Source organism: Mustela erminea, chromosome 3, assembly GCF_009829155.1.
Source record: "Mustela erminea isolate mMusErm1 chromosome 3, mMusErm1.Pri, whole genome shotgun sequence".
NCBI lineage: Eukaryota > Metazoa > Chordata > Mammalia > Carnivora > Mustelidae > Mustela > Mustela erminea.
Genome location: NC_045616.1, coordinates 32,206,977 through 32,224,300, shown reverse-complemented (window position 1 = coordinate 32,224,300; position 17,324 = coordinate 32,206,977). Strand labels below are relative to the sequence as shown.

General features: G+C 37.8%; 1 protein-coding gene across 8 annotated transcripts in view; it reads left to right on the top strand.

Moving 5' to 3' along the window:
* The window catches only part of CAMK4 (calcium/calmodulin dependent protein kinase IV), a 239,537-nt gene that overhangs the window by 179,137 nt on the left and 43,076 nt on the right, over nucleotides 1–17,324 (top strand). For all 8 annotated transcript variants that reach the window (XM_032335564.1, XM_032335563.1, XM_032335566.1 and 5 more), the window contains 2 exons: nucleotides 13,565–13,655; nucleotides 15,656–15,730. In XM_032335564.1, the coding sequence (XP_032191455.1) occupies nucleotides 13,565–13,655; nucleotides 15,656–15,730 (166 nt within the window). The remainder of the gene's footprint in view (nucleotides 1–13,564; nucleotides 13,656–15,655; nucleotides 15,731–17,324) is intronic.

The following is a 17,324-nucleotide window of genomic DNA, read 5'->3' as shown; positions in this document are numbered from 1 at the left end:
GTGGCATGATTTAGGAATAGTAAATATGGCTATGTAGTTAGTGCATGGTAAGAATTGTCCCAAGATGATGCACAGCCAGAAATTGGGGACAAATTTTGAACAGCCTTTATTTTCACACTGAAAATATTAGACTTTAACTTATAGGCAACCCTTGATGCTGGATTGTTTTTGTTTTTATATTATTTATTTTTAAAGATTTATTTATTTTAGAGAACATGGGGTGGGAAGGAAGAGAGAGAATTCCAAGCAGACGCCCCATGTAGCACAGAGCCCAACATGGGATTTGATCTCATGACCCTGAGATCATAACCTGAGCCAAAATCAAGAGTCGGACGCTCAACCAAATGAGCCACCCAGGCACCCTGAGTCTTTTTGTTTTTAAACTAGAGGATTGACATGAGTTAGTCTGTGTTTTAGAAAGATGACCGAGGTGTAGAGATGTGGGTGGGCGTGATTAGGAGAAAAATGTTAGTAGTGCTAGTAGAGAATATGAAGGACTATGTACTTAGTAGTAACAATGTAATGAAAAGAGTAGATGTGAAATGTATTTTGGAAGTGGAGTTATGGCCATCTGGCTAAGACTAGTAGACTAGTGAGAGGAAAGGAGGCATCAAAGATGAAATAAATGAAAATGTAGGTTCTTGGCTAATAAGTGGGAAGCCCCAGCACGTGGCTGCTATGCCCAAGGTAGATTCTTCTGATCCTGGGATGCTCTACAGATTGAAGCTTACCATAGATCTCACCGCCAGCCAATCCTAACTATGCCTGCTGATCCGGTCATGGGATAGTAGTGTCCTGCTGCTTTTCTCATATATTCTCTTGGTAATTCTGAAGGCATCAGAGAGTAGAGGTCAAGCGTAAAGACAATGGTAGTGGTAGGTCTCCAAGGCAGATATGACACAAAGGTAGAGTATTCACTTTGAAGTTCCTGCTTAAATTTATAGGTACTGATTCTGAATTTTCCAAGGAATAGAGAAGAGCAAGTTCATGCAGTTTAATTTTTCTTCCCAAGGTAGAGCTATAGTCAGAATACCGTTTTCTTTTTTTAATGACTGGTTCTTCTTTGTCCTGTTAGATTTTTAAAGAGATTCAAACTTCCTCCTACCAACTCCTGAGACATTATCAATTAGCCACACACAGCCCATTGAACACAGCATCGCTGTAATTAAACTAAATTACTATGCAGTAGCTTTCATTACACAATGACACAGTTTTTGTTAGGACCATAGAGAGAGTTTAATTACATGTCTAGACACCCCCTGAATTCAGAGCAGCAGTATCATCATTGTCTGTTTAAAGGAAAGTTTGAGCTTTCAGTGATTGTTTTTTTTTTCCCCCCAAAGAACAAATGGTAAAGATATGTTGGGCATTTTTCTTCCTTTTCTTTTTTTTTTTTTTTAATCCTACTTTCTACTTTAGTGCATATGTGATTTAGGAGCCATTTATACATCTGTGGATATAAATATTTTTGAAGAAAAATATATAGATTTTTACTCTTTGTCATATTTGATCTACATTTTACTTGCATCCAAAAACTTTCTTTCTGTAATATATCCTCAAATATCTACTCTTAACTTGTTAATGTATAAAGCATGTATGGTGATATGAAGTACAGCCATCTCTTACAACAATATTTCCAGCTTCCTCTTCCTTGTGAGGAAGTTCATCCCTTTGCTTGAGCACAGGGTACTTTCTGCATTTATCCTCGGTTCTACTCATTCAGCTTCTCGGGGGACTCTTATAATCTCTTATCTCTTGACCAGAACATGCAGTTTCAGGAGTTCCCGTGTTTCTTTTGTGTTCCAAGCTGCTCTCTCCTTTCCCATTACAGAAATGTGTTTGGTGCTGCTTTCTCTATAACTGCAGATGATTTCTGGGCCTTTTTCCAAGTGATGTGTTATCTCTTGAATATGACCTTCATTTAATAGGTCAAGCCTTTTCATTGCCTCCATTCCTAAAATCTCACCTTTCCTGAAATCTGACTACATACATTGGCAATAAGAGAATGAAATTATGACATGCCTACCCTCTCTAAATATTCTCAACAGCCCCTCAGAAAGTTGTTCCACAACATGTGCTTTCCTTGCTCTTATATGCAAAAACATTTTGCATATTGATTTCTTTGTTGATGACACGTACATTACTTCAGTTTCCATTTTTGTACTCTCTTAGTGTGAGACTTGTCTTTTTAAATCAGGATACGTCACATTTTCCATTGATATTTTGCATAATGCATAATTTAAAATGATAATAATTTACTTAATAATTGCTCTTAAAGAAATGATAAATGTTTCTTTTAAGTCTTGAGTGAGTGTTTTAGATTTTGAGTTGAATCTAAGCAAAACAGTATAGATAAAATTAAACTTCCCACTAGTACTAGATAGACCATTCTTACAAATATGTACTTAGCAGACTTTTATAACATGCACATTTATGTGCAGACAGGAAAATGAATTTCTACCCTGTTGAAAGCATCCCTGTTACTTCACTCTGACTTTGCACACCAGGAGACTTGTACCAAAATCAGAAACAAGGGCTAGAGTCTGTTTTTCATGACTCCTTTGCCTATCAAGTGCTCTAACCAGACACCCCAGGCTTTCCTACCCAGCAGCATTCCTGCTTATCCTCTCTGTTAGCATCCCGCTCCTTTTCCCCATGATCCTGCTACTCCAGCTACTCCATTGCTACTCCAAAATTCCCAGCTTTGCTTTATCTAGATACTTCTAAACCACACCCCAAATCAAAAGCAAAGATGCTTCCATGGGAACCATATTCTGGGCAACAGCAGGCTCAATGTTCTTCAAGTGCACCACTGGGGGGCCCAGGATGGTGCCTTCATTGACAGAGGACTTTGGCTTGCCCAGTGTTCATTAACAAGTCATTATAGTTGGCCAAATCACTACTCCGTTCCATTTTCTTACACTGGCAAGTACAATTTATGAATGTTTGAGACATGAAGGAAACCGAAGAGAAAACTAACAGATGAATTTTCGACTCTCCTTGCCCAAACTCCCTTGAGGCATATGTTGTGTTGGATATTCAGATCAGCGTCAGAGGATGTGAAGAAATTAATTCAGCCATAACTATCAACGCTACTACAGGAGAACAAAAACTATGTAATTATTCAAGATGTCATTATGAGGATGAAACCCTTTTGCCTGATCTTAAAATGTTTTTACTGGGTTTTGGCTTTTCTCAGAATGATGCTATAAATCTCATAGCACCTTTGAAGTGGCCAAGTATTATTATCCAATAAGTATAGTGTGTTTCCTAAGCACACAGATGCTGAGCCTTATTTCAGTTAAATTTATCAAAGTGATATTGCTATGGAAATATATTGCTAAAATGCAAGCACAAAAATTTGAACATCCATTACAGATTAATAATGGCAAATGGATATCATTTGCAAATTACCACCATTCTTTGAATATCTATATGTTAATGACTTCAAAGTAGAACAACATACATGTCTGTTGGAAAACTGAGTTATTTGTTGATCCTTCAAAAATATTTTTTTAGTACCCACTTAGTGCCAGGCATAGTGCAAGAAACTAGATATCTGTCTTCATGGGTTTTTCATCTGGAGAGGGAGATACCCTGAACATAAAGCTTATAAAGAAACAGATACACTGTAAAGAAAAATAGGAGGCATCCATGAGAACATATAAAGGTGAACACATATGTTAGTTTGGAAGGACAGATATGGCCCCCTGAGGAACTGACACTATAAGTTGAGTCCCGAGGATGAGGAGAGCTGGTTGGGTAAAAGAAAGGATAAAAATGCATTATAGGAAGAGGGGCAGCCAGAAAAGGATGCTGGCTGGTGGGAATAAAATTTGGGCTTGGGAGAAATTGAAAGAAAGTCAGGATGGGTAGACAGCAAGACGGGGGAAAGTAGCAGAATATGAGGCTGGAGAGGAAGGCAGGAGCCAGAAAACCAATGCCTCAGAAGCTAGGAAAAGTAATGGGAAACCACTGAAGGGTTTCCCAACTAGGCCTGATTTCCTTTGTTGCTGTGTGGAGAATAGACTGAAGGTGGGGCCATTTTGGAAATCAAAGAGAGTTAAGGAACTTCTGTGGTGGGCTAGCTAAGGTCATGGCAGTACCGTGGAGAGAGGCAGGGCAATTCTGGAGACATTTTGGAATTGGAATTCATGGCACTCTGCTGTGAATAGGATGGAGGCACGGGGTGGGGAGGAGAAAAACAGTTTCTGACTTGAACACTTGAGTTCACCGAGGCACTACATTTTGAGGTGGGAAGAACCGAAAGAAAAGGGCTAGAAGAAAGTCAAGGGTTCAGTTTTGAACATGTTGAACTTAAGGTGTTGGTGAGACAGCCTGTTCAAAATGAGACCTGGGCAGGTGGCCATACGGTCCTGGAGTTTGAATTAGAACTTTCTTTTAGGATACTATCATGGAATAGTCTATACAGTCTTAAACTACTAACAATAGAGTGATCGTGTAGTTCATTTGAGACCGAATGTAGTTACGATGGATATACTCGATGGATATACTCCTCTTCAGAGCCCATCATTCATAACAGATGTATAAGCCAACATGAAGTGCCTGCTGCTTATATAAAATTAATGTTTTAAAAAATTCATTTCCTAAATAACACATTTAGAGTTAAATTTCATAGAAGAAAAAATTAAAATTAATTATAACCCTACCACACAATTTGCTTATACACATGTGTACTTTTTGGGGGCTATAAGAAGTAGCTAGAGGGAAGGGAATAGAAAAACAAGCTCAGAGAGAGTTCATAGCGAAAAAGAAGTCTATCAGCACAGTCTTAGTAAAGATCTAATTTAAGAAGCAGAGTCAGAAAAAAAAAATCATGTATTTATTCATATATTTCACAAATGTTTATTGAGCATATATTGAATGCCAAGGCCTGTTTTAAATTCCAAAGCAAGAATCACAGACTGCAGGGTATTTTGTTTGTACCCTGTCCAGGCTTTTAAAATTTTCAACTTCAGCGCCAGCATGGAAAATTTGTAATATTTTACATAAAAAAAAATCTGAATTTCTGTCTTGCCTTAAAAAATCAGAAGAGCTGTCAACATGGGGACTGCACTCGTGCCCGACAACAGTGGGCTGAGTCGGTCTCCTCTGCCTCTTAAGGGGCCATGCTCCAGGGACAGATAAGGCCCCTGGGACTTCCTGATATCTTCCTTTTATTTTACACTCTGTCAACTTCCTTCATTCTTTCGGGTATCCTCTTGACCCTAGAGAGTTTGTGACTTCTGTTCAAGGGATACAAAATCAAATACAACATTGTTGCTGCCCTGCATGACCAAAGCATTGGAAAGATGCTGGAGATTTTAAGCAGCGGCCTAGTGTGACCAAATTTGCACTTCTAAAAAATTATTCGCATGCTACCATGGAGCTTTGGCTGCAGGGGACCGGCCCTGGAAGTTGGGAAGCTGGTAATTAAGCGAGTCATCAGAGTAATTAAGAGGGAAACTTCTTTGTGGCTTGGCTGAAGGTAAGAACAGTTAAGTGGGAACAAGGGGCAGAAAGATGGGTGAGGCACTAAGAAGGGAAAGCTACCTATGTTCATGAACATAAATTGGAAATTTTGGTAAAGGAGGTGGAGGAATTGGGTAAACCCAGGTGTCTGGCTTGGTCAAAATGGATGAGTCATTTGTTGGGTTTGGAAATACATGCACAGGAGTAGATTTAGGGTAAATAATGAGTTTGGCTTGGGAAATGTTGAGCTTGAAACATGTGTGAGACATTCAAATGGAATGGACAGTAGAAAGTTCTATGGAGTCAGAGCCACAGATATGTTGGGAAGGCAATAGAGATTTAGGACATAGTTGGTAAATGGTACCCTTATTTGTGGCTTTCAGTGAGCTCACTCTGGAAACCAAGAAAATGCAGAAGGTGCCCAGCAAGTCAGAGATAAGGGGCCAGGGTAGGAGACTGAGGGGTGAGAGCAAAGGAAAAGCAGCAGGCAGCCAGTGAGACAAGAGCCCCAAGTGATGGAAGTGCAAATGAGAGAAAAGACCATGTGCTCAGAGTCCAAACTGGTCAAATAAAGAGTCAGAAAGCGTGTGTTGGGTTTGATGAGGTCCCAAATAAAAATTTGGTGTGTTGAAGAAAAAGGAAAGGGAAGAAGATGGAAGCTGTGAGTGGAGACCTAGGAGAGTAGGAAATAGTTGAGGGCAGCGAGAGTAGGACAGGAATATGTGTCTTTGGGAGACTGTAGAGGTGATGATTGTTTTCTTTTCCTTGTTTCTTTTTGATGGTGATACCACCCAGTCTAGAGCTATGTATATGATGAAAGGGAAGAAAGAGGGAAGAGCAAGAGAGAAGTAGGAGAAAAGGCCAGAGTGATAGGGCAGTGCCTCTGAGGAGGGAGTGGGGCGTGAAATAGGATCCCGGGCAGCACCTGGGATGACTCCTGGAGGAGAGCCTAAGGAGAATGGAGCATAAGCAAAGCATAGGCTTTGAAATATGACTCTTTATCAGCGACAAATACTGTTTCTCCTGGTAATTTGTCTTCTAATGGAAAAAGACATAGTAAGAATGTTTCAAATCCTAATTGCCACATACTTTTTTCCTTTTATATCTTCTAAATGTTCTTGGAAACTCTGAACACAAATATAGCAATGTCAGTTTCTATTTCCCTTAGACTTATTTCCAGGGTGAAGGCTAATATATAATACATTCTATTACTCTATAATTTATAATGCGTCTTCTTGGGAAAAGGAGTTGTGGCAAATAAGTGAAGAACGCATACAAAATAAAGCTATTAAAGTGGAAAAGGGAATTTTTTAAAAAGCAGAGAGAGGGAGAAGTAAATACATCCAAAACAGGCTAACTAATTGTAATTGAAACCGCTTTTACATTGGGTTTTGGGCCACCAAAACAGAAGAGGAAAATGTGATGGAATAAAAAGCAAATATTTTCAGATCAAAGTGTCTTTTGATACTTCAGGAAAGAGCAAGTTTTCCAAGTCTCAAAGGATTTCTAATTGTAATTTATTGTACAAGAGATGTGGAACAACAGTGATAGAGTCCCAACAGCTACCCTTCATAGAACAGAATACTCACTCCATGGTGAGTGCCAACATGCCTCACCTCTGATTCTCAATACCACCTTTGAAGTGGGTGCTACAGATGGGGAAACTGGGAGCTGCAGATTGTTTCAGGTCGCATAGCTAACGTGTGGCATACCATGGGGTATTGCCCCACAGTGCCTCTCATGCTGTTGTTCTTTAATAATTGTTTCAAAAACAATGCCACAAAAACCGTATTATGCTTATTTCTTCTGAAAAACTTTGACCAAAACCAAGGCCTAAAATTGAAATAGAACTTTGCAAAGACACGCCTTTAGCAACAGTGCATTAAATGCATCATTATAAAATCCTTAAAATTTTACTTTGTTCTCTACCTTGATTACTCTGCAGATAAAATATTTGTCATTTTATGCTTTTTTCTTTTTTTAATTTTTTATTTCAATTCAATTTAATTAACATGTACTGTATTATTAGTTTCAGACGTAGAATTCAGTGATTCATCAGTTGCTTAAAACACCCAGTGCTTATCACATCATGTGCCCTCCTTAATGCCCATCACCCCGTTGCCCCATCCCCCCACCAACCTCCCCTCCAGCAACCCCCAGTTGGTTGCCTTCTTCTCTATTTTTTTTTTTTTAAAGATTTTATTTATTTGACAGAGAGAGATCTCAAGTAGGCAGAGAGGCAGGCAGAGAGAGAGAGAGGAGGAAGTAGGCTCCCTGCCAAGCAGAGAGCCTGATGCAGGACTTGATCCCAGGACCCTGAGATCATGACCTGACCTGAAGGCAGAGGCTTATCCCACTGAGCCACCCAGGCGCCCCTCCTCTCTATTTTTATCTTATTTTATTTTTCCTTCGTTTCCCCTATGCTCATCTGTTTTGTTTCTTAAGTTCCACATATGATTGAAATCATATGGTATTTGTCTTTCTCTAACTGATTTATTTCTTCATGCTTTTTCCTAAAAAGATAATATTTTTAAAGCATTTTTTTCTAAAAAGATAATACTTTAAAAAATTGAGCGAGTAAATTAATTGTGCTTCCCTGCCTCTTCCTTTTCCACTTCCTTTTTCTTCTTCTTTTTATTCCTTGAAGTTTTTTTTAAAATTTTTTATTAATATATAATGTATTATTAGCCCCAGAGGTACAAGTCTGTGAATTGCCAGGTTTACACACTTCACAGCACTCACTATAGCACATACATTCCCCAATGTCCATATATTCCTTAAAGTTTTAATTAAATTCATATACACTTGGTTATTTGCTCTTCTAATTTCTTTACTAAAGGTAATGATTAGTCAAGATTTAGTAGTTAGGGGCGCCTGGGTGGCTCAGTGGGTTAAGCCGCTGCCTTAGGCTCAGGTCATGATCTCAGGGTCCTGGGATCGAGGCCCGCATCGGCTTCTCTGCTCAGCAGGGAGCCTGCTTCCCTCTCTCTCTCTCTGCCTGCCTCTCCATCTACTTGTGATTTCTCTCTGTCAAATAAATAAATAAAATCTTTAAAAAAAAAAAAAAGATTTAGTAGTTAGATGCTACAGTTGTTGTCAGATTTATTATTTCTTTCTCCATCAAGTTGTTAGGTTTTAGACATCTTCCGAAGTGGCATTTAGTTTTTTTTTTTTTTTTTTTTTGATTCTAATTTTATTTTTATTTTTTTTAAAAGATTTTATTTATTTGAGAGAGAGACCATGAGAATAAATAAATAAATAAGTAAAAATAAAAGGTAATACTGAGCTCAAAAAAAAAAAAAAAAAAAAAAAACCACAAATCTAAATCAATTATTCAATTCTTCATTTAAAATTAGTATCACCGGGATGCCTGGGTGGCTCAGTTGGTTGGAGGACTGGCATTTAGTTTTTAATGTTATTGCTTGCCTTTGTTTACTTTAATTATGATTACTTTCAACACTTGGTTTATTCTAAAATATGCAATTGTCTCATTTCTCAATTTTTCCTATCCTTTTGTCTATTTGTATTGAATCCGCATGACCTAAATAAACTGTAGTTAAGATCAAGAATATCTTGATAGGGTCTGTTTCTCCATAATGGATATTTCTTAATTAGCTCTGTATCACTGATATGATATTATAAAATGTCTTTGCACATTTTCCCACGAGTACACAATTTTGAGGGCCATTTTTCCCCTTCTTCACTTAGTGTATTGTGATCTTGATGTGGCTAGATAAGATTAGTGCTTGAGGAGATTAGAGGTGTGTATTGCATTTAAAACCCACTTTGAAAATAAAGGGCGATGTGCATATTATTCAGCTTTTGCACTGCCCTTTTTATGACTTCAGATCCTCTAAAACAGAAGTTTTCAAAGTATAGTCTTAAGATTCCTGGAGGGTTCCTGAGACACCCCCAACCCCTTTCAGAGGGTCTGTGAGGTCAAAACGATTTTGTCATAATATGAAGACATTTCCCTTCACTTATGAAAGTACAGTGGAATTTTTCAGAGAGTGCATAATGTGTGGTTTTATAGTTGACAATGCAGAGCCGGAGGAATCCAGCTGCCTTGTATAAACTAGAAATTAATGAGACTTGTAAAACTTCAAAAAAATAGCACAGAATTCTAATTTTTTTTTTGTTTTAGAAAATATATTCTTATTAGAAAATGTTTATGTCAATATGGCATGAATTTATTGTTTTGTAAATAAATTAGTACTTTTTAAATTCTCATTTTTAACCACTAATGTAGTAACTAATGTTAGATATAACTCATAAACAAAAAATTCTTGGAGGTTTTCAATACTTTTTTTTATTCCAAAGGGGTCCTGCGACCAAGAAATTTGAGAACTGATGCTCCCAAAATGTTCCTGCTTCTAAAAATTATATCTCCTTGGGGGAAGACAATGATCATATAGCACGTTTTCCTTTTTGCTTGGCTTCCTGACTTGAGATAATGTAAAAATTAAAAACACTCACTATTGGTTAAAGGCAATCAGTGGATCCAAGCAAAAATACAATAGTGACTCCTATCGTTTTGTTAGTCAATACATTTAAATGCCTCCTACCATGTGTACATGATTATATCTCGACTTTTAATAATCTTTCTACACCAAGTAATTTATAACAAATGATTCCTGCCTATATTTTTAAAAGCACATGACCTTCAGTATTTCATTGCTTTATTTTGTTTTTAAATTTGTTCCTCTGTTAGTGCATAGCTCCTAAATCTACTATTTTTTCTAAAATTTTTCTCCAGTTATCTGGTCTAGCTCTCCTCTGTGGAGTGCCAAATGGTGTTGTTTTGTTTTCTTTTGTTTAACTTTGGACTTAGAACACAAAACTACCATTTCTGTTCAAGAAAGCCAGAACAATATTTAATAAGAATGTTTATATGATTGGTACTTTGCTAAACCAGTGCTTGCAAATTTATCTCATTTGTTGCTATTGTGTTGCTATTTTTGGTATCGTTTTCTTCCCAAAGCAATGGAGTCTCTTAGTTGGGTTAGATTGGGAGTGGGGGAGATCAATATTTTCCATTGATCCCAAACTGCAATTCTTAGGTATGTTCCAAAGCAACTCTATGAGAAACTTGCATTTTTGCCTTCAGACTCAGCTAATGCAAGATATAGCATCTTCCTCCTCAGGGGTCTGGTGGGTTTTCCCTGGGTGTCACTAAAGCTTAACATGGTCCTCTGCCTTCTCACCAATCCTCCTCTTCCCATGACCTTCCCACTCCTCCATCATTCTCCCCTCCTCTCCTTCACCATGATTCCCCTCTCATGTCCACCCTACACAATCAGGCATCTGTTTGGGAGTCACGCAATGGTCGGGTTATGGCTCCACTACCACATGCCTACACTGGAATCCCAACTCCATGTGTCTAGTTGTGAAGTTGCACATGTCTCTGGTCTTTTTATGCCTCAGCTTTCTAATTTGCAGAACAAGCATTACTATGATTTACCTTATGAGGCTGATACGAAGATTAAACGATTGATAGATACAAGGTGTTTATAATAGTGCTTGGAATACAGTAAGTGTGTAGGACATCTATGATGTTATTGTCTACACATTATAATTATCCACTAGAAAAAGTGAGCTTGACCTCAAAGGCAGGAGCAAAAGCAACTTTCTTTTGTCTCATGATTGTCCTGGCAAATCAACTCTGTGAATCCATTCTTCTCCTTCGTGAATAAAATTTCAAGCCATTCCCATAGATTTTCCAGTCACTCTTGGGTAAGGGAAAGACCAAAACTTTAGACTTGTCCAACTTTAAACTTCCTCTTTCCCCCAATGTGGACCTTGGAGATCTATAATTTGTAAACAGAGGGGATAGGAATACTTGTTAGTTTCTTCTCTTTCTCTTGCTCTTTACCCTCCACCTGATCATGCTCCTTCTAGGGTTGTTGTGAGGGTGACAGTGAGGAGAGGGAGAAGAGATGGAGAAGCAACGGTCTTCCCAGACTGGTGCATTCATGGTCTTGCATCTGTGCTCTCTGGGTGTGGCCAATGTCAAATGCTTGATGTTCTTTCCATGTGGAACACTATAGATGGCTCTACAGAGACCCACTGCAGGACAGTTCTCTCACTTCAGGTGCTCTGAGGAGTTAGTGGTTCCTCAATCGCCTGTGCCACCTCCCTCATGTTCTGCTTCCTGAAATGCTGAGGCAAGATGGCATCACCCCAGCACAAAACTTATGCCGATGTCTGGTTCCTTTCTGCACAGTCCACACTGAACATGTAAGAAATGTGTACCCTTGTTTAGCTCTTCCTTGAGGGCAGCTGAATCTCACTGAGGCCCTGTCTTCTTACTCCCTGTTCTAACCACCTCTGTTTTTCACAAGTGAGCTGGATATCAGTTCCTGTTTCACCAAATCACTAAGTGAGACATGTCAAGCACCACAAACTGTGACATTGAAGCTATCCACCTTCTCTTACTTGGCTTACAAAGTCTCTCCCTTCCTGTAGGGGATAGGAAAGGAGAAAAACTGAACTACCCTGGCTATTTTTTCTCTTAACCCAACAGAAAAATAGGCAAAGGATATAAATGGGTAGTTCACAGAAGAGGAAAACCAAAAAGCCTATACTAGGCCAGTAAACAGAGAAAGACAAATTAAGCCAAATATAAGATACAATGATTACACTGTAGCTCAGCGAAAGTTAATTGCACAGATTTGGTAAAGATGTTAGGAAACCGTAAACACACTGTTTGTGTGAGTAAATATTGATGGAGTTTAAAAACTTTAAACCTACCTTTTGACCCCACCAGATCTGCTTCCAGCTATCTGTCCTAAAGAAGCACAAGCAAAAACACCCAAAATCCAAGTGCTAGAAGACTTATTACTGCATTATTGGTAACTTTTAAAAACTTGAAAGTCTACCAGAAAGGGACTAGAAAAATAAATTATGCTACATTCAACAAAATGGATACAAGTGTTAAATAGAATAAGCTATAGTGGTTTGTGGGAAAGGTTTCAAAGACATATTGTTAAATGAAAGAAAACCTGTAAAAATTAATATTAATCATACATTTATGTAAGAAAATGGAAAAATCAGGAGTATTTCCTTGCATACATATATTCATGTTTGTGAATTCATAGAAAAACATTCAAACCATTTCAAAGTGAAGAGTGATTATTTTTGGAGAGGGATCTGAGACTAGGGAAGCAGGATCTGGTTAGACTTCCACATTGACAGAGTATGTTACACGTGTGATAAAACATAATTTACAAAATAATTAAAATAGAATGAAATGAGTGGAATTGCTAGAAGCGATCTTTAAGATCAGCTCAAATATGCCACTCTTATTGGTAGTTGAATTTACTAATCTTCAGAAGCCTATGAGAACGTTTATCATCTTTAAGCAGTATTTATCATATTAAGGATAGTCCTCTATAATAATTGCTCATATCTAAATGCCTGTTCAAACAATAACTATTAAGTCTTTGCTGTGATTGTGAGCTTCTAAAATGACACATATAATTATGCTTTATTCAGATAATAAACCAGAAAAACTTCAATGTATAGAACCTCGACTTTAGTATAATAATCATTAATGGATTTGAACTTACATAGTTATATGCATAAAGAGAACTGCAACTAATATTCTCTAAGGAGTAAATTTTTTATTTCTGACAATTGGTTTCATACACCTTAAACTGCATTGCAGGGCACCTGGGTGGCTCAGTGGGTTGTGCCTCTGCCTTCGGCTCAGGTCATGATCTCAGGGTCCTTGGATCAAGGCCCGCATCCGGCTCTCTGCCCTGCAGGGAACCTGCTTCCCCTTCTCTCTCTGCCTGCCTCTCGGCCTACTTGTGATCTCTCTCTGTCAAATAAATAAATAAAAGTCTTTAAAAATATATTAAAAAAAAATAAACTGCATTTCACTTTTAGGTAACTGTATATAAACTGTTCTTAAATTATATATAGTATAAACTTATTTTCTTTCATGGTGTTTATTTTTAAATGATCATATGTGTGTGTTTTGAATCATATAACATAGTAAAGGATATTCTAATTCTGAAAAGATTAAACATAAATGTTGGAACCATAAATACAGTTACTGGAATGTTACTCCATTGTGTTCCCTATTTAGTACCTACATGAAAATGGGATTGTCCATCGTGATCTCAAACCAGAGAATCTTCTCTATGCAACTCCAGCCCCAGATGCACCACTCAAAATAGGTGAGGACATTTCATGAAGTCTTATGACCCCTTTCCCAGAGCAGAAGAAATGTATTCCATGGAATTTAAAAATATTGTTCCATCTAGTTTTGCCTCCATTTAATTTCCTTGGATATTTGGTGTCTGTAAAGGAATAACGCATTGTTTTGGAAGTCTGTAGTCCTTTCCTGATATAGTGATCTGGAATCAGTGCCTAGAAGTTGGTGCTCCAGTTCTGGACACAAAGGAAACATAGCTCTTGGAAATAGCAGGGACTTTGAAAGGCGATGGTGTATTTTGTAAGTTTATATAGAGGAAAATCACAGATAACATAACACTTCTTTTTTTGTTACTTTTTATTCCATAAATTAGTTGGAGCTTAATTTTAGATATTCAAGAGCTTTGACACAAAATGCTTAGTACATATCAGTGAATTAAGGTCTGAGTCACTTGTTTACATGAACAGAGATAAATTGAGGTCTCTTTCCCAAAGTGCACTCCACAGAACACCGGTTCCTCAGCTGAGGAAACCAGAGTAAATATTCTAATTTGCTTTGGGGGAGGTGGGAGTGGTTTGCAGAAGTGCTAAGGTTGGTGAAATAAGTTGGGAAATGCCAACTTAAACAAATTTTTTTATTTCTGCAGGACTAACCAGAACTCTAAAAATGCTAATGTGTAAACTGACGTCTAAATTAGTGTGTTAGGCTTTTCCCAAGCCTTACTTGACTCTGGGAACCTTGCTTTTTCTTCCAATAAGCATTTTGAAGAACTACAAGGATGAACTTTGTGTAATTCCAGTCTACTCAAAGAGTTCTTTAAATCAGCATTTTAGGAAAAAGTGTATTAAATGTTATTTCCCCTGTCTTTTCGCTTGCAAATAGTAATAACTGAACTTATTTTATAGGAATTCTCCTTAGCAGAATCTGTTAAATCCTCTGAAGGACATTGTTCTTTTGGTGGCTGGCCTGTATAATGTTAATCTGTTCACTGCATTAGAAGTGTTAACACCTTTGAAAATTAACTTATACATATCATGGAAGAGTCCAGACAACATAATGTGCTTTGTGAATGCAAGAACCCAAAGAAAAAATACCAAAGTCCTGCTAGGCAGCCAGCTTGTTCTTCTAATCACTCCTGAAAGGCAGTGAACAGCAGGGAGACTTCCATTTCCTTTGACATCAATTTCAAAGATTTTATCCTTAAAGAAATTTCTTTAAATGGATGGATAGATACTAATTTAGACAGGAGAGGCTTTCTTTCTGAAGGACTTCCTGCTGCTTTCCCTGATAAGGATCAGCACCTCCGTGGAAATGTGGGTTTATCTTTGAAGTCTAAAATGGCATCAATTCTGCACCTGCCTCTCTTGAAGAATGGCCTTCAGTGGTTTCCTGATGTTTCCTGAGTGAGAGAGAAGTAGCCCAGCAAATAGACTATAATGGTAGCAACTTTGGGTAGTGTTTTACCTAAGTAATATTCTGAAGAATAAATAAAGAGGATTCTTGGGGAAAAAAAAGTGTTATATATTCCTCATATGAGAGTAAATCCTTATCCATTAGATACACATTTGAAACAGAATGAACCTTTTGATATTTCTGCCCATGTCTTTGACATTCACAAAAACCTATTTTTTTATTTTGATTTCTCCCCGTGGATTACTAATTCTATATCACTAATTCTATGTTGTACTTTAGAGCTACTGTTTCATAAATCTCAGAGTTAAGATTAGATAAAATATATCTGTTACAACTGTTATTTCAAAAATAAGTATCTTATTTGCCTAAAGCTGGGATTTATAGAGGAGAGCATAAAATTTATTTGGGAGTCATATTTTTCTCCAATTTAAAGCAAGATTCAAATTTTTTATTTTCAGTTTCCTCTCCCAGATGACATCACCAGATACCAAAACAAGTAAAAACAAATGAGTTCGTTTTATTTTGAATAGTATATAGTAAAAGTATTCTGTCATCTTATAAAAGCTGAGAAAAGACTTGTTTCATTAAATTTTTCTCTTGTGTTGTTAGCTGATTTTGGACTCTCTAAAATTGTGGAACATCAAGTACTCATGAAGACAGTGTGTGGAACCCCAGGGTACTGCGGTATGCTCTTTAATATTGATGTTTACTTTTACTGTTATTTGAAATCTACTTTTATTTAGGGATCTAATTTTTAAACTCCTAATATCTCTATTTAAAATGCTTCCAAGGTGGGTGACGCCTGGGTGGCAGGGTCGGTTAGGTGTCTGACTCTTGATTTTGGCTCAGTTCATGATCTCAGGGCTGTGGGATCCAGGCTTATGTCAGCCTCTGCACTCACTGGGGAGCAGGCTTGGGATTCTCCCCCTCCCTCACCCTCTGACTTTCCCCCTACTCTTCTCTCTCTCTCTCCAAAAAATGAAAAATAAATCTTTAAAATGCTTACAATGTGATGTGAGTCTCCATGAGCAAGGCACATAAAAATGATACTCAGAGCACTTCTTTTTCTCCATGAAGGGTTCAGTGATGTTGGTTTTAGGGTACCCCTCTTAACAGGGAAAGAGGGAGCCTCAGGGGGTAAGGATTGGGTGCTCTGCACCTGTCTTTTGGACAGTAACTATTCTTTTTTTTTTTTAAACTTATTTATGTGACAGACAGAGATCACAAGTAGGCAGAGAGGCAGGCAGAGAGAGAGGAGGAAGCAGGCTCCCTGCTGAGCAGAGAGCCCGATGTGGGCTCAATCCCAGGACCCTAAGATCATGACCTGAGCCGAAGGCAGAGGCTTTAACCCCCTGAGCCACCCAGGTGCCCCGGACAGTAACTATTCTTAAGCCCCTTAGGAGTAGAAGGACAGTCACCAAGAAAGAGAACAAGGGAAAAGCTTTGTTTCTGGTCAGAAATAGAGCCATGAGCCCTCAGTCACTTTCCTTATTTGCTTTTATTTGGGGGGAGTGTGTGCGGAGAGAGTATGTCATTAATTTAGAGGGCATATAGGATAACAGAGAGAATGGGGTAATCCCTAGTTCTTATTGATGGCGCTTTTCTAGCCTTACTAAGACCAGGGCTTCAGGTGGGGTTCCCCAGTAGAGTCCTCAATCTCTAGAGATGGACTGTGTGACTGTCCTCACACATAACTAACTCATTTTAACAGCTTCTGAATTCATGGAAATCAGACTTTAGAAGGCACAATTAGATATCCAGTGAAGCAAATATATGATTAAATTCCCAGATTTGTAGCTAGAAGAAGCTTTAAAGTTCCCTTACTAACATTCTCATTTTGAGTTCCAGAGTATGACTTTTCCAAGATTCCATATCTAGTTGTTATGGGTCAGAGATGAGAATCCAGATAGCCAAGGCCCTAAAAACAGATTTATAAAATTCCCTCTTCAAAAAAGCAATATAGGTAAAATCAACATAATTTTCCTTCATAAAAATATCTATCAGTTATTACTTACAGCTTAAATTTTTTTTTTAAGATTTTATTTTTAAGTAATCTCTAAATCCAGTGTGGGGCTCAATCTCACAACCCCAAGAACCCCATGCTGAGCCAGGAAGATGCCCCTGAAATATTTTTTATTTTAACGTTTTAAATCTCAAAGTATTGCTTGATCATTGTAAGAAGTAAAAATCCACGTATGTGTAATCAGTATTAATAGCCTTATGCATTCTTCTTCGTCTTTCTCCATGTTTCCATAGTCACATAAACATTTTATGTTTG